At 59.2% G+C, this 17,509-nt stretch overlaps 1 protein-coding gene across 1 annotated transcript in view; it reads left to right on the top strand.

Annotated features, from left to right (window-relative positions):
* RFX2 (regulatory factor X2) overlaps positions 1-17,509 on the top strand; it is a 36,271-nt gene that overhangs the window by 15,599 nt on the left and 3,163 nt on the right. The window contains 11 exon segments of the mRNA XM_015586020.2: positions 4,136-4,317; positions 5,187-5,306; positions 7,731-7,846; positions 8,683-8,801; positions 9,194-9,306; positions 9,698-9,852; positions 11,261-11,358; positions 12,145-12,294; positions 12,971-13,161; positions 13,163-13,177; positions 17,149-17,302. Coding sequence (XP_015441506.1) covers positions 4,136-4,317; positions 5,187-5,306; positions 7,731-7,846; positions 8,683-8,801; positions 9,194-9,306; positions 9,698-9,852; positions 11,261-11,358; positions 12,145-12,294; positions 12,971-13,161; positions 13,163-13,177; positions 17,149-17,302 — 1,413 coding nt within the window.

Below are 17,509 nucleotides of genomic sequence, written 5' to 3'. Positions count from 1 at the left end.
CTACTGTCTCCGCGGAGCTGGGCCCCGCCATGCGCTATCTGGGCCTGTGTGTGTGGCACAGTGCCCAGAGCCCAGGAAGGCTGGCCATTGCCTTCCAGAGCCAGCCAATGCCAGGTCCCCCAAGCTCGCCATGACGCCCTCGGGGCTCAGACCAGTGGGCGTGCAGGTCGAGGAAGTTTCTAGCCTGATGCGAAAACCCCGCAGGAGGAGGTGGGCCTTGAGCGATCTCTAAGATGGGGACCGGTCTGATTTGGTGGCATGAAAGCCAGGGACGGTTGTTTCAGAGGGAGGAGGCGAAGAAGCTGGTGCGGGCGTGACATCACCTTCCCCCATCGGGTGTCGCTGCCACCTCCACTTGGAGCAGCCAGTGTCGTACCTGCCTGGGCAAGCCTCGGTCAAGTTCTCAGCCACGGGCAGGAGAGCGGACACGGGCACTGGAGAAACCCCGGCTCCCCGCTGGGCCACCGCCCTGCTGTCCCCAGACCCCGGCTGGAGAAGCTCCCCGTGCAACCCCTGCTGGCTCTGGGACCCCACAGTGCGTTCACCCCATCACTGTCACAGAGAGGTGGCCGCTGTCTACTAAAACAAACTCCCACTATTTCCAACCCTGGGAGAAGGCCTTTTCAACCAAGAAACACAAACTGTCAGAGATCCCTGATCCTTCAGTGGTGCCAACCACAGGCTGGTGTCATGACAAAGCTGTCGCCTGTCGGCCAGGCTGGGGCGCAGCTGGAGCAGCAGCTTGTTGGGATAGGTCCCGTGTCCTGTAGTCAGTCCCCGTGACTGTGCCAAGTGCCTCCAGCCGTGGCCTTGGCCAGGCTGCTGCTGTTTCAGTGGCCCACCTCACCCGGCTTCTGGAGAGACAGGCTGTATCCTCAAGGGCATCGCCGCCTGGACCCCTCCCCAAGTCCGCGCTGGAGCTTCCAGGGCCGAGCCCTGGCACCCCACCTCCTCCCCTGCTCACCCTTGCTTCCCGCCTCCTGCGCCCCGCCCCACCGGCTGTCTGGCCTCACCTCCAGAACAGCCCAGGGTCAGACGGGTCCTCCCACCTCCGCCAGGGCCACCCCGCCCTCGACTTTAGGTGGACTATCCAGGCCACCTACGAGCCAGCCCTCAGCCTCCAGGCCCTTGTCATTCTTACTAGGACTGGCACCTCTCTGCTCAGAGGCCCCCGGGGCGCCTTGCCCTCCTGGTAGAAGCCAGTCGTGGAAATGGCTCGCAAGGCCCTGCGCAGCCTGTGTCACCCCGCCCCCCACACTCTGCCTCAGCCACAGGGCCCCCTCGCTGTCCCCACGCACGCCAGGCTCCGTCCTGCCCAGGGCCTTGGCATGGGCTGTGCCCTCTGCCCGTGGCTCCCTCCTCACGTTTCCTCATTGGTTACTCGAGTCAGTTTCCCTCCCTGGTAACTCTCGATGCAAAAGAGAGGACATGTAACCACTTATTCTTTGGGAGGCTGCGGTGGTGCCAGCTCCCCTCTGCTGTCACCTCTGCTGAGGAGGAAAGTGACTGCGCATCCTTGATGTCATGGTAGTTTGACGCCAATACAGCAAAATCGCCCAAAAGAGAGACGTCTACTTTTCATTTAAATAGCGTGGGGCTGGGGAAAAGGAACCATCTTCCCCAAATCCTTCTTTTAACGCATGAGCCTGTCATGTCGAGCAGTGGGCTGGGTGTTGGCCTCCGTCATCCAGGGTCCCTGGTCCAGTGCCCCTTCCAGCCCGCAACCCCCAGAACCTGCCTCCCCCTGGCAGCCAAGGATAAGTCCTCACGTGGCTTCTGCCCTTGAGACGTTAGGCTCCTGGTCCCAGCTTCTCCTGCCCACGGAGGTGTCCCTCAGAAGCGGTACCCCGGGCTCCCTGGCCTCGGGGGGCAGAGAGAGGAGAAGCCTCCAGCTTCTGCACCCACATGCTGGGGTCCATTCGCTCTTCAGGACCCCATCTTCTCTGGCCAGTGTTTCCTGAGGCCTCTAAGATCCTGGGGGTGCAAATGTGGAGAGAGAGGCCAGGGACAAGGGAGGGCAGAAGGGATAGCTCCGAAGGCTCCAAGCCCTGAGCCAGAGCGGAACTGGGAGGGACAAGGGAGGTGCTGTGCCACCCGCGTCGTGAAAAGCACATTTAAAGGAAGTTTGGAAAGGAAAGGCCTGAACGACTTGACAAGAAGTAAAAAGTACGATGTTCTTTTCCCAAAGGGACAACTGAAGAAAACGGGTCTCTTTTCAGGGGCCTTTCTTATTTCCCACGACCTCGGGCCCACCTCGCGGGGAGCCCTCCGCCCTCGGCAGCTGCCCCCACCCTGCACTGTCCCTTCAGGGCCGCCTTCCTGTCTCCCTGTTGTCACTGACTCTCATCGCCCTATTACTGAGGGCCGTCCGCACCCTGGGGCTACAGGGTGGCTACGCACCCGGCACCCGCCCCTGCATGGAGACTCACAGCCCGGGGAGGAGGACACCGCAGGGCCACACACGGGCGCACTCGGGAGCAGGGTGGACCACAGACTGTGGGAGTCTTGGCCGTGACAGGAGGGTGGGGTGGCCCCTGCTTCAAACCCGGTCCTCAGAGAGGACGGCTCTGTGGCCGAGACCTCGCAGCAGGAGCAGCGCGTGGAGGGGACCGCTCCTGGTCCCCCCAGTGTCGAGGCAGCCCGTAGTTCTGGGCCTTGACTGCAGGCCTGACACACCTCACCCCTGCACGGCAAACCGCTCTCCGCGCAGCCCCCCAAGACGCTGTCCTCGGCTCCCCGGTGCCAGGGTTCCCCATCTGGTCCCAGCCTCTGCCCGGCTTACCTCCTCCTCCCAAAAGCAGAACCCACCACCCAGCCCTCCCCGATGCCCCATCCTGCCTTTCTGTTAAAGGGCCTCTGCCCCGCAGTCCAGCGTGCCCGCCCCCTGCCTCTGAGACCCCCCTCATCCGCACCCGGGGCCGCCACTCGGCCCAAGGGGTGGAATGAAGGATCCTAAGAGGGGTTCATTTTAAAAAGGCCCAGGACATGTGGGGCTTAGACGAAATAAAACGGGCCCGGCTGATGGCTGTCGAGGCGGGAGGTCCTCGCTGCCTCTCTGCTCGTTAGACCTTTCCATAATAAAACCATTTTTTAAAAGGGAGACACAGGCCAACGTCCAGCTTACATGCTAAGTCTGCATGGGGCTAAGATGTGGCCAGGAGTGCAGTGGGGTACAGGCCATGTTGGGGGGTGCTGATGTCCCAGAGGAGACACTTCCTCTGGGTCTGGAAGGGTGCGGAGCCCCGCAGACGGGTTGGGGCCAGCAGGGGCTCTGGACAGGAATGGTGGCTTGGACGGACCACCGCCCCCCTCGATCCTGGATCCTGCCTCCAGATTCTGCCCCAGGCCGGCCCCTGTCCACAGAGCCCCTGCCTGTCCCCAAAGCCCGAGTGTGAGTAAGGCCATCTGTGCTCACACGGCGGGGCGGAAGACAACCCGACGCAGCCTTTGGGGCACCGTGCTCAGGGCTCCCAGGAGACGGGCCACCATCTGGTCCGCGTTGCTGCCCGTGGTGGGGCTCAGCTCTCTGTGGGGACCGCCTCGGCCCTTCCGACCTCTGGGGGGCAGCGACGTCGGCTTTCGATTCTTTTCCCTGCCTTGGCCTGAGCACAAAGCCCTGCGCGCCAGCCTCTTGAGAGTTTTGCTCAGTTTCCACCTGTGCTCTGCTCCGTCGGGGCTGCAGGAGGTGGCGGTTCGTCTCCGTCTTCGACCGCAGTGCTCACAGGCTGCGAGTTTTCTCGAATCTTCCTCCTCCTCTTGCCATCAGAACTGATCTCCATTCCGTAGGTTTAGGTGACATTTGGTGTCTCCACGGCGTGCAGGGCGTGTGGGTGTTTAGATGATTATGAAGACAGATTCTACGAGGTCTCTATCCTGCAGGTGTTTGTCAGTTAAGTCAAGGAGCCTGAAGACCAGGCTGGAAATTGAAGGAATAAAGAAGCAGGTGAAAAGAAGCGATTAACATGCCCTAACCCTAACATGCCCAGAATCTCTTGAACCCAAATCAGTGGCAGTAGCCTTGAATTTCCTCATCACTTAGCGGAGGAAAGCACGCGACCCTCTTAATGAGTCCACGTTGGCATTTTGGCGTTTGGGGGGGGTTTTGACAAACGGAAACGTGTCTTTCTTTCTCCAGCTCCAGTGGCTGTTAGATAATTACGAGACCGCTGAAGGCGTCAGTCTCCCCCGAAGTTCTCTTTACAACCACTACCTTCGGCACTGCCAGGAGCACAAGCTGGACCCTGTGAATGCCGCCTCCTTCGGGAAGCTGATCCGCTCGGTGTTTATGGGCCTGCGGACGCGGCGGCTGGGCACCAGGTGGGTGGGGGGCGTGTCCAACAGCCCCCTCCACCCACCCGTCCTCCCTCCTCACTTACGCAGAAATCAAGCTCTTGGAGGACGCGCGTGCCCACACGTCCTGACTGGCACGCCTCTGGGTGAACTTGGAGTTGCCCCGAGCTGGCCAAGGCGGGCTGCCGGTTGTGGTCCGGTTCTCAGCTGCTGACCGCACATGCGGGTCCTCTTCAGCTCTCTCTCCTTGTTCGAAATTGTCCATAATAACGGGTTTTTTTAATAGCTGCCTCTAGGTTATGTGGGAGAGTTGGATTTACCATTTCGTGATGCTTTTTGCTATGCCTGGACCAGCCTGCCATGGCCTGCCCTTGGCCTACAGCAGCCGGGGAATGTCATGTGCCATAAATGTACCCCAGGCAATAACGCGAACACCCCTCTCGGCAGAAAAAAATGGCCGCACTGTCTTCAGAGCACGTGGCCAGCACGCACGTGGCTGTGACCTGCGGCGGACCGGGCTCGGTGCCTGTGCTCGAGGAAGTCACACGGAAGTGGGGGTCAGGGGACATTCAGGCACTCTCAGCCACTGGCGATCCCGTCCCCCACCGCCTTCGATCTTTGACAGACACCATCACACAGAACCTAGACACAGAACTGGGTTTCTCACTGCAGGACTTCTCAGAGCCTTTATCGCACCAAAATGCAAGAGGGGGACCTCTGAGAGGGCAAGTCCCGTACAGAATTTCCTAAACCTCTCTGGCCACGGAACAGCCTGTGGGCATTTCCCCCACAGTCCAAGGGACACTGAACCCCAGGGCCCAAGGTGCAGGCCAGGACAGCGCCTCCTGTCCGTCGGGACGTCCACAGAGAGCCAACCCCAGACGTTTGCTTTCCAGGGGCAACTCCAAGTATCACTACTACGGGATCCGTCTGAAGCCAGACTCACCCCTGAACCGGCTACAGGAGGACACCCAGTACATGGCCATGCGGCAGCAGCCCGTGCATCAGAAGCCGAGGTGGGTGACCAGGGCCAGGGCCGGCCTGAGGAGGGCCACGGGGCCTGGGTTCCACTAGGGGGAACGCAGGACGGTGCTTGTCAAACATTAAATGCATCCATACGAGGGGACTCCCATCCCATGGCGGGAAAACGAGCCCCTAACCGCCTCGGTCCTGGGGGGCAAGGCATTCACCTCCAGGGGCGTGAAGGGAGGCCAGCAGGACTCAGGGCTGAGGCTGCAATCTCACCCCGCTGGCAGGGCTTCCAGAGCCTTCTCTTTTTAAAGCGTTATTTAGAGCAGTTTTAGGTCACGACCAAATGGAGTAACAAGTACGGAGATTTACCGTATCCCTCTGCCCACGCACGTGCACAGCCTGCCCCGCCATGGACCCCCCCACCCAGAGCGGTGCATTTGTTTCCACTGGACATGTCGTTATCACCCCGAGTCCATGGCTTACACAGGGTTCGTCCTGGTGTCCTGCATTCTGTAGGTTTGGACAAATGCGTAATGACGTGTGTCTGTCACATGGATCATACAGAGTACTTTCACCACCCTAAAAATCTTCTTTGCCCCCCATGATTCATCCCTCCTTTCCCCGTACCCCTGGGAACCCCGATCTTTTTATCATCCCCATAGTTTTGCCTTTTCCAGAATGTCATAGAGTTAGTATCACAGACCTTTTAATTTGTCAACTACTAGGAAAAAAAAGAAACAGAACTCTGAAAATAACCCAAGAAGCCAGGAGAAAGAAGCCTATAGATTTAAGTTGTTGCTTTTTCCTGACATTTTGCTCTGATGGCAAAAAGGCCTGGTTATTTTCTGGAATGTTCTCTACCATCACAAACCTACTCAATCTTTTAAGACAGGGCTCTGGAAACTTCTCTATAAAGGGCCAGAGAGCAAATATCTGGGGGTTTGCAGGCCAGAGGTTCTTCGGTTGTACCATTAGGGCCACCACAGATGATTCATAAATGAATGGGTGTGGCCATGTGCCAATAAAACTTTATTTACAAAACAAGCAGCAGAACTGGCCCTCGACAGCCAAAGTTTACCCTGGTTCAAGTGCCCACTAGAATGTCACCTCCCTGGCAGTCTCCCAGTGTCCCAGACCCCCTCTCCAGAGTCCAGGCTGCTCCGGGGTGGGGACCATGTCTCCTTCACCCCTGCATGGCACCTTCATGCCTCGGCCAGTCTACATGGCTCAGAACCCCATTTCAGCTGCTTTGAAGTGTCCTAGAGACTCCCAATAGCGTAGCCAATCATGGGAGTTGGAGGTCACAGAAGAGAGTCTCTGGAACATTCTCCGGGAGCCAACACATCGGAATGGAACCAGCAGTGCCCTTGACCCTCACCATCTGCAGACATGGACTCCATGGCTTCCCGTTGCCCGGTTTTGGCCCTTGCGAACTCCTGCGGATCTGTGTGTCAGCCAGTGTGCTATTTCAGGAGCCGCTACACGTTTCATGGTGACAGGCCTGTGCCATGTACACTTGGAACCACCCCCGAGTCGGGTGGCACACACACATCTCAGCGGCGTTTCTTCCTCCTCAGAGCCAGCCTGGCCCCACCTTCCACAAAGAAAGGCACCCCAGTTCTGGCCAGGACCCCCGCCCCACCCTTCCCACCACACCTGCCAACTTCCAGCATCCATGTGGGTTCGGAGGGACCAGGCGCCCCAGGAAATCCTTCCCTTAGTCATCCTCGATTTGCTGCCCACACCAGCTATCCATTGCTTTCTGGCTCAGGGCAAAAGGACAGTCTCAGAATTTCCTCCAAGACCAAAGAATAGTAAGATATTTGTGATCTATGTAAAGAAGTTCACTTGTCTTCTAAGAGAGAAGTATTAGAATATTTATACACATATAAGCAACCGAGCATCCAACGGCAGATGAACGGATAAGCAAAGTGTGGTCTGTACACACAATGGGATAGGGTCTGGCCACAGGAGGAAGGACATTCTGACACGTGTGATAACATGCATGAACCTCAAAGCCACTATGCTGAGTGAAAGGAGCCAGGCACAGAAGGACAAACAGTGTGTGATCCCACTCACAGGAAGTCCCCAGAGGAATCAGATCCATAGAGACAGGAAGTAGACAATGGAGCCAGGGGCCGGGGAAGGGGAGGGGAGTGAGTGTGTAATGGGGACAAAGGGTCAGTTTGGGGAGATGGGTAAGTTCTGGAGGTAGATAGTGGGGCCAATGGCACAGCAATGCGCATGTGCTTAATGCCTCTGAGCCGTGTACTTAACAATAGTTAAAATGATAAATTTTTTATGTGTATTTGACAATTATTGAAAAATTACACATACACACACACACGCACACACGCACGCATACACACACTCACTCCAAACTGCATCCTGCTCAGCCCTCTGCTCCTTGGGCCCCTTCTGGGCAGTATTGCTGGGGCCTCATGGTGGTACATGTGTCCCCTGCCTAGGTACCGGCCTGCCCAAAAAACAGACAGCCTTGGGGACAGTGGCTCGCACAGCAGCCTGCACAGCACACCGGAGCAGGCCATGGCCGCCCAGAGCCAGCACCACCAGCAATACATAGGTGAGCGGTGAGCGCCCCCCACTGGGTGCCGTGAAAGCTCGGGTCCACTCGGGGGCGTCTGGTGCCTGTGGGCTTCAGCACCAGCAGCATCCAAAGGGTGCTTTGACAGTCTTCTAGATAAGCCTTCTTTGTGGCCTCCCTGAGATTTTAGAATAATCAGCATATGCCCCCAAAATTAATATATTAAGTGAAAATCAGAAAAATAAGTAAGTAAAATAAAATGCCCATCAGAGAGACGACCAGATGTCCTATTTTAAAACCTGCTGGCTCTGGGGTGGCAGCAGGATTTGGCTGCCCTCTTGGGTTCTCTTCCTTGGTTACCTGGAACATTTGGAGTGCTCGGGACCCCTAAAACTGGGTCTCTCACGGGGATAAGTGTCATAAGCATGCACACACTGAGACATGAGTGGCCTTGGTGTACATTCAGTGTATTTTCTGAGCCTGAACGGAGCTCTCCTGTGTTGGGTCTTCTGGAGAGATGGTCAGGCCCAGGAAGTCACCACAGGGCCAGCCTTGACCCCAGACGCGCTGCCCTCACGCTGGGGTGATGAGAGCTCACTATGTCACCGGCCTGGGTGAAGTACTTTGTCTCTCAGCGTATTTCATGTTGCTTGGGGGAGGGGGGGGTGACGATGCTGTCCCCATTCTGCACCTGAGGGAACTGAAGCTTACAGAAGCTGTGTGACTGCTCAGAGGAGCCAGGACGTCGCCCCAGGGCTGTCGAGCAGCCACTGGCACTTCGGGCCAGCGTCCCCCAGCACTCAGGCCCCCCAGCCAAGCTTCTGTGTGTGGACCTTCTGCTGGTTCGCCGACAGCGCTGTTTCTGTCTCCCCCAGATGTCTCCCACGTCTTCCCGGAGTTCCCAGCGCCAGACCTGGGCAGCACCTTGCTGCAGGAGAGCGTCTTGCCCCAGGACGTCAGGGCCCTGCAGCTGGCCTACCGGCGCCACTGTGAGGTGACCACCCCCGGGGCCGCCCGGGGAGAGCCTGTGCCGGGCCGTGGGGCCTCAGTGGGCCACAGTGCCCCCCAGGGCCCGGCACAGAGCCACGCATGCCCCCCAGGCCCGTCACCAGAACCACCAAACGCTCAGACATCCCCAGGGGTCCCCGACGATAGGAAGGAGACAGGAGTGGCCCCTGCTCCCTCTAGCCAAGCAGTAGATAGGACCCCGGCTTCCTGGAGGGCGCCCCTCTGTCCATCTCCATCCCCTCTGTGGTCTCTGGATTTTAGAAGACACCCCACCTGCAGCCCGTGTCACACCGCTTGCTCGGCACGTCCTGACAACGAGTGATCCGTGGACTTAGTCACACGCACATTCGTGGCTTAACCCACCGTTCTCACTCCCAGGCAACTTTAGATGTCGTGATGAACCTCCAGTTCCACTACATCGAGAAGCTGTGGCTTTCCTTCTGGAATTCTAAAGCCTCCTCCAGCGACGGCCCCACCTCTCTGCCAGCCAGGTGCCTGCCGTGTCCCCCCCAGACAGGCCCGATGACACCCACGCTGTGACCCGCAGACAAATGCGTCAGCTTTCTGAGATTTGGTGCTCCCCCCACCCCCAAAATGTATGCTGTTTGGGTACTTCTAACAGCTGATTTGTAATTCCCATTGCCCGTTTCCTTGTTTCGAGTGGTTTAGAGGTGACCGCGTGCTATCCCTTGTAATTCCCATTGCCCGTTTCCTTGTTTCGAGTGAGTGATTTAGAGGTGACCGCGTGCTATCCTAGAGAAGTCACCTCAGCTGTAGCCACGAGGGACAGTGTGACCCGCGTGGGGAATCTGAGGCAGGGCGGGCATGGGCACTGACTACTGCACAGGTTGCGGCTCACCCTGTGCCCCCGTACCCCCACAGTGATGAGGACCCTGAAGCCGCCGTCCTCCCAAAGGACAAGCTGGTGTCTCTGTGCAAATGCGACCCCGTTCTCAAGTGGATGAGGAGCTGCGACCATATCCTCTACCAGGCCCTGGTGGAGATCCTCATCCCTGACGTGCTGCGGCCAGTGCCCAGTAAGCAGCCCCCTCACCGCCTCCTCTCCTCCCTGTCCCTGTGCCCGCGGCCACCCCGTCAGGTCCAGGGCAGACGTGGGGCGCCCAGAATCCAGGGAGAGCAGTGGCTCAGGTGCCCCGGAAGACGCTCACCCTTGCCTGCATGCTTTCCTTGTCACTGGCCCAGGGAGAGAAGGAGGGAGGGCCCAAGCGGTGGCTCTAGTGAGGACTGCCCAGCCTCCGGCCACTGCCTGCCCCAACCTCCCAACTCCGGGCCTGGTGGGGCTCAGGGCTTCAGGCTGCTGCCCAGCGCTGTGAGGTTCCAGGTGACGTCCCGTCTCCGGCGTGCCCAGAGGAGATTCTAGAGGATGGGGCCAAGGTCCCAGCACAGCCCTCTCCCTCCAGGCTGTGGTGGTGGCTGGAAGCCCTGGCACGTCTGAGTCGGGTTTTAAACCGTCTCCCTGGGTCGACCTGGTGCTGAGCCCAGCTCCCTCTCAACTCCTCGGCACTTCACACCACGGGCGGGTTCCACAGGCTTCCTTGCTGTCCACACGCGCTGCCAATGTGCTGGGGACCGTCCCAGGGCCTCCCGTGACGGTGACAACACCCACCACCAGGGGGCGCCCGTCAAGCGGGCCCCTCCCTTCCAGGCTCTCCCGCCCGCTCCCAGCATCCTGCCACCCTGTCAGACCCGAGGAAGGGCGAGGAAGCTGGGCACCCAGGCCTCGCCCTTAGTTACGGCAGAGGGCACCAGGTCGCGCCTGGCAGGTGGCCCACAGACACCTGTGTCCCCGCTCGGATATCCCACTCCCTCAGTGAGCTGTGCTGCTGCCTCTGTGCCAGCAGATGGGAGCATTAACGACTGCGTTGCCCTGGCCCAGCCCGGCCCACAGCTGTTCAGCGTAGCAACTGAACGTCCACATAAAGGTCTGAGTTTGGGGCAGGTTTACTTTTACTTTTGAGAGGTTTTCTTTAAGTCTTATTATTTGTTTCTTATTGTAAGCCATCTCAAAATACATTTGAAAGTTAGTAGACTATATTTACCTGCATGGGTGTCAGGATTTCCCAGGCTCAGCACTGGGCCTGGGTCACTCTCTGTGGGGCGTCCTGGGTGCTGTGGGGGCTGAGCCCCCGCCCACTCGATGCCAGGAGCACCGCTGTCGTGACAACCACAGAAGGCCCAGACCGGCCAGTGTCCCCTGGGGGCAGGCTCGCCCTAGGGGAGAACCAGATGAAAAGAGATGAGCGGTCTGGATGGGCCCTAACTTACCCAGGCCTCCCTCGCCGAGTGCCCTAGGCTCTCACCCGCCGCTGCTGCCTGCCCGGGTAACGCGGTATCTCACATTGCGTTTGCGCCTCTCACACTGGGCGCTGACCCTGGCACACGGGCACAGCCTTTCCCACTGCTGACCCCGGCCCGCTCTCCCAGGCTCCCTGACGCAGGCCATCCGGAACTTCGCCAAGAGCCTGGAAGGCTGGCTGACCAACGCCATGAGCGACTTCCCACAACAGGTCGTCCAGACCAAGGTAACTGCGGGGTCGTGTGCCGGGAGGGGAGGGGGCTGTTCCAGGCTCGGAGGAGAAGGCCGCTGGGCCTGAGAGAGCTGGCTGCTCCTATGTGTCCCGAGGAAGGTGGTCCCCTCAGGAAGCCCTGAGGATGCGGTTGACGTGGGACGGGTGCTGGCAGGCAGAGGCATGACAGAGGATGCCATCTGATGTGACACATCTGGGTCAGCTCACAACAGACCTGTGCTCATCAGGGCAGGGGATTTAATCTGGCTTCACTCGTGCCACTGTAGTCTTGGCCACAAATCAGGGCTTAACATGGCGATCTGGCCCATGGGCGAGAGAGAGGACGCCCTTTAGAACCGTCCTCGTGAGCGTTTCTCAAGAAGCCGCAGCCGCTCACCGCGGAGGCCAGGTTCTGGGCAGCTGGTGTACCCGCCTCCAGTCTGGGATTGCTCGGTTACGCCGCCGACATTGCCCGCTGCGGTTGTCAACAATCACGATTCCCAGGCCACGCCCACGACTTCCCATCCCGCGGTGCCCAGGAGCCCCTAAGCTCACCGACCCTTTGGAAAGCCGAAGGGATTGCGTTCTAACCGCCCATACCACGGCGTCTGCTGTAGGTGCCACGTGATGCGTTGGTGGCACCTGTGTCCTTCGCTGACTCGCACTCTTCCGGGCCCTGAGACTGTCAGAAGGGTGGGACCCTCTTCCTCGCCCCCTCCAAGGAGCGGCAAGAACCGCGTGTCCGGGAGCCGGGTGTCCAGGAGCGGGCGGCTCACCCTCCCGCGTGGGCCTTGGTCGCAGGTGGGCGTGGTCAGCGCCTTCGCCCAGACCCTGCGGAGGTACACGTCCCTCAACCACCTGGCGCAGGCGGCCCGCGCAGTCCTGCAGAACACCTCCCAGATCAACCAGATGCTCAGCGACCTCAACCGCGTGGACTTCGCCAACGTGCAGGTGACTTCCCAGCACGGTGGCTCCCCCCACCCCGCCCCCGCTCAGGGCCGGGCCGCAGAGCAAGGGCGACGTGCGCGTGCCCCCCAGCCTAACGCACACCCCCAAAATGCAGCACGTAGCAAACCCAGCACGCACATTTCTGTTGCGTGAACCAGATTCAGGAGCAGCCCCCGCAGGGACCCCGGGCGTCACTCCCTGATCTCTCAGGTCACCCTGGCACCCAGGAACTGGCACTGTCGCTTTGGTTCATCTTCTCCAAACATGTGCCTTCCCGTTGCCACGGCCACGGTCCTTTCTCTGGGCTTAGAGGGGTGCGAGCGTCAGCAGATGGAGGCTGCTGCCCGGAGTTTATCCGCTAAACAAACACATTCCAAGCGTGACCACTCAAAAGTAAGCCACCAGCAGGACACGGCGGAATCTGAGCTGTAGATCCAGGAAACCTGGGTTTCAGTCCTTAGCATCTGGGGCGGCTTCCGTCTCTGCCCCGTGAAGTGGGCACAGACGCCACTTGGCTGCAGCTGGAAAAGGCCAGGGCGCGGAGGCGTGAGGTCTGGTGAGGTCTGGCCGGCAGCTGGTGCTCAGGGGTGGCCGCAGTCCGGGCCCTGTGCGCCCGCCCACGGGGTTGGTGTGAGGGGCGGTCCCGACGCTCTGCCTGAGCCCGCCCGCGCCCCCTCAGGAGCAGGCCTCGTGGGTGTGCCAGTGCGAGGAGAGCGTGGTGCAGCGGCTGGAGCAGGACTTCAAGCTGACCCTGCAGCAGCAGAGCTCCCTGGACCAGTGGGCCCGCTGGCTGGACGACGTGGTCACGCAGGCCCTGAAGCAGCACGCGGGGAGCCCCAGCTTCCCCAAGGCCGCCCGGCAGTTACTGCTGGTGGTCCTTCTACAGGTGGGTGTCCTTGATCACGGGCCGGGGGCGGGGCTGGGGGCTCCGGGATCGTCCCGCTTTCAGTGTCCCCACCTGCGGGCCTCGTCCTGGTGGCAGGCCCCCGGGGCCAGGCCCGAGGCCCTGTGGCCCAGAAGTAGGTGGCAGGGTTCCACAGCCAGACATCGCCGTCAGGCCTCCTGGAGAGACACAGTGGCTTGTGCTCCCTAGCAACACCCCACAGAGCGTCAGTAGAAGAAGTGGTTCCAAGGCATGACCCCCAGGACGAGAGCAGGAGAGCGGATGAGGGCAGATGGCGGATGAGAGCGAGGGTTGGGGAGACGGTGTGAGGTGGCCCGTTAGGGCAGTGAGCCAAACGGGAAGCAACCATCAGGCCGTTAGTCACTCACTGCCAAGTGTAAGCGGGAGGCAGAAATGGGCGTCAGTCCCCCTGTGATCCATGTGTCCCCATGAAATGGTACCGGGCAAGGGTCAGGCGTGTCGGGGGTATATATTTTTTAAGTGTATTTGTAAATATATTATAGTCAATCATGATTATATACAAATATAGAACTAATTTTATGTGAATAAATATGAAGAGATTATCTCAAGGAAGTGGCTCACGCAGTCTCAGAGGCTGGAAAGTCTGAGTTCCATGGGGCGGGCCGGCGGCGTGGAGGCCCTCGGGCGGGTGCTAACACAGCAGCCACAGTGGGACTTCCCCAGGGAAGGCTCGGGTTTGCTCTGAAGCCCTTTCAGCTGATTAGATGAGGCCCACCCATGATCCAGATGGTCATCGTCACTTAATGTCAACGGATGGTAGATGTTCTAAGGCTGTCAGGCCGTGTGTGACCCAGCCCATCAGCCACCCCCACAAACACCCTCATGCGACACTTGACCGGCGGTTGAGTGAATAACTGCGTTTGAGTGAATAACTGAGTACTATAGTCGAGCCGAGCCAACACACAGAACTAACCATCACAGAAAGTAAGCATGAGAGAGAAAAATACGGAGAAAGAAAGAAAAATGTGAAAAAGAGAACTCATGGAAGAAAAATGAAAAGATCCAGAAGGGTCAATATCCAGCTGATAGGAATTTTTTTAAGAGAGAAAATGGAGGGAAAGAAAACAATAAAAACAATCAAGAAGCTATCTCAGAACTGGGGGGTGCCGAGTCGAAGAAGCCGCCAGGTTCCCAGCACTGCGAGTGAGCCCCTCCCCCAAAGAGCCTCCCTGTGACATTTCAGAGCAGCAAGGTCAGGAGACAGGCAGAAAGGCTTCCGAGAGAAAGCGACAGGCCAGTTGAAGGCCTGGGAACCAGGACAGTATCTCCCGACTGACCTTGAATGCAGAATCCAGATGGCAGGTGAGCGACGTCTTCAGGATTCTCAAGGAAAACCATGTCCGAGCTGCAATTCTAGCCGTGTAGACGGGAGCCGAGAACCAGACTCCAGGAGGCACACGGCCCAGAAAATAGGGACCATGCTCGCTGAGAGCAGCCCTGACAAATCTGTGGAAAGCTGAGCACTTTTTAAGGAGGCAGTTAGTCCAGGAAAGTGCTGGCTGTTCTAAGGCTGTCAGGCCGTGTGTGACCCAGCCCATCAGCCAGCCGTGGCCAGCGGATCAGATCACCCTCCTCCTGCTCGTGCGAATAACATTTTACCACCACTCGGCCATACTCATTCGTTCAGGACCCTTGGCGGAGTTGAGAAGTGTGACCATGTGGCCACGAAGCTGAAAATATTTACTGTCTGGGTCTCAGCCAGCCGCCAGAGACTCCATCCTTGCCTCTACCCTGGCCTCACCGCCTCGGGGCCTTTGCGCTGCCCTCCCCCGCCACCTGCGACAGCCTTCCCCAGCGAGCCCTCTGGCCCATCGCCATCAGAGGAGTGCCCCCATAACTCCCTAAGTAACAGCACGCCCCTCTCCACCCTCTGTCCCCCACGCCCTGCTTTATCTCACAGCCCTTGTCACCTCGCTCTCTGCCCATCTGCTGTGTGTCTCCTCAGTGACCAAGCACACTCCCCGAGAGCCGGGACGTTGCTTTTGTCCACTGCTGTGTCCCCAGCATCTAACTGTTGGTTGAGCGAATGAACCAGGAAGGAAGGATGAGCCCCACGTACCACGTGGCTCAGCCACGAACGTCACACCCCATCACCACAAAACAGAACACCGGTTTAGCCCAAAGATGACGAAGCAACGTCGAGGTGATGGACGAGGAGAGGGGTGCGCCTCTGCGTCCGCGGGCACAGAGACGCCGTCTGGAGGCCCAATCTGTCCCCAGGTGGGAAGCCACAGGGAGAGTCAGGACCTGCGGAACGAAGAGCAGCAGGATGCACCGCACCATAGAAACGTGGGAATGAGGACGAGAACGCAGCCGGGAGTTGAAGGGGGTCACCGCCTCCATGGGGTGCGCAGCTCTTCTCCATAAGGCCCGAAACACCGTCTGACTTTGTTTCATTAGGTTTAAGGGACTCATTTCTGTGGAACCCACCAGAAAACTGAACAAGCGGGCAGGGCCTTGGCGTGGGACCGCCAAGCTCGGGCCAAGCTTCTCCGGGTGCAGGCCTGCGGATGCTCCTCCTGGGGAAGCCGCATGCCACGTGGAGAACCCGGAACATTCTGAGACCGTGGAGGCGGCGCAGAAGAGCGAGCGAGCCCGCGCCAGCCCAGACACCGGGCCCGGGGTGGCGAGTGCAGAGTCCCGCACCCGATCCGCGGGGTCAGGGTATGGGGGCCTTCAGCGAAAGGGGGCCGGAACTGAGCTGGGCAGGCCGCAGAGGGACCATGCGACCCGAACAGAGTGCCGACAAACAGCGTTTAAATTGCCTGGATGTCAGCAGTGTCCAGCGTGTGTGACCCCGCGACTGGCAGACAGCGTCCAGGAGAAGGGAGCTGATGCAGTGTCAAAGCGAGCAGAGCTTCCCAGGGCCCGCAGGCCACATTCGCCACTCTGCCTTTAGGGGGGTGGCCATACAGAACCGAAGAAGCTGCTAAAGAGAAAACGTCACGAACCGTGGGCCCTTTTGCTCTGTCCCTTACGCACGGCCTTTGGGTTCATGAACGTTCTCCAAGTGACCTCTGCTTTCGAAAAGGACACTTTGGACATGCACAGTCACCGCCCGGGTTCCCTCCTTGGTTGTCAGCTGTCTTTACTGACGCACCTGCAGCCCCACTGTTACTACGAAAGTTCTAGACATTAAAATTTCCAAACGTTTATTTGAGCAAACATCAGTTCACATCGGGCAGTGCCAAACCCAATGTGATTGAGAGCCTCCAGGGACAGAAGCGAGGGAGAGCAGAGACATGATTTAATTGGCTAAACAAAGCAGAGAATAGTTCAAGTGATAGTTTTCTTGGCACATGGCACACAACATGTAAATGAACGGGCATGGCTGTGTGCCAATAAAACTTTATTTATAGACCTTTGAAGGTGAATTTCAGGTTCTTTTCATGGGTCGCCAAATATAATTCTTTTAACGTTTTTTCCAACCATTTAAAATGTAAACCATCCGTACCTTGCAGGTTCCACAAAAACAGGTGGCAGACTGGGTGTAGGCTGCTTTGAGCTGTAGTTTGCCATTTCCCACTTTGATGAAAGAGGTTAAAGCACCCTGAAATTCGGCCTTGTTTTTAGGTGCCTACACTGACTGGGGAGGGTTGGGAGTGGGGGCACCCGAAGGCTGGGAAGGCAGCGAGGAGGGGGGGGGTCAGTAACGGCCGGGATGACCCCCTTACCACAGGTGGTCTCCAGGGCCGGTGTTTGTTTGCAGCGGCCTCTTCTGAGAGCCAGTGCTGCGGTCCACCCCCCATCCGCCTGTCCCCACTTCAGTCACCGGGACACGGGGGTGGTCTTGGCAGCTGGCAGGCCCCTCGTGGGCCTAAGGGGTCCCCGCACAGCCTCAGAGCCGAAGAAGAGCCTAAGAGCCTGGCTCCCCTGCCCGCGGGGAGCCCGTGCCCTCCGGAAGGGGCCCAGCCTGTCTGCCCGTCCCCCAGCTCCATGGTGATCCGTGACCTGACCCTGCGCAGCGCGGCCAGCTTCGGCTCCTTCCACCTCATCCGCCTGCTGTACGACGAGTACATGTTCTACCTGGTGGAGCACCGCGTCGCCGAGGCCACCGGAGAGACGCCCATCGCCGTCATGGGGGAGGTGAGGCGCCCCGCCCCAGGGACTGCGGCGGGGCCGCAGGGCAGCATGCTGGGGCACAGGCGAAAGCGAGGCGCGCGGAGCATAGCGGGCCTGCGGGCCCGGACAGAGGGACAGAGCTCTCTGCTGGAGCCCGCAGGCCGGGGTGCGCGTCCTCGCCCCTCTGCCACCTACTCACCGTGACCCCGGGCAGGGCTTCCCGCCTCTGAA

The sequence above is a fragment of the Pteropus alecto genome, unplaced genomic scaffold, assembly GCF_000325575.1.
Source record: "Pteropus alecto unplaced genomic scaffold, ASM32557v1 scaffold30, whole genome shotgun sequence".
Classification (NCBI taxonomy): domain Eukaryota; kingdom Metazoa; phylum Chordata; class Mammalia; order Chiroptera; family Pteropodidae; genus Pteropus; species Pteropus alecto.
This window is presented reverse-complemented; position numbering and strand designations above follow the sequence as displayed.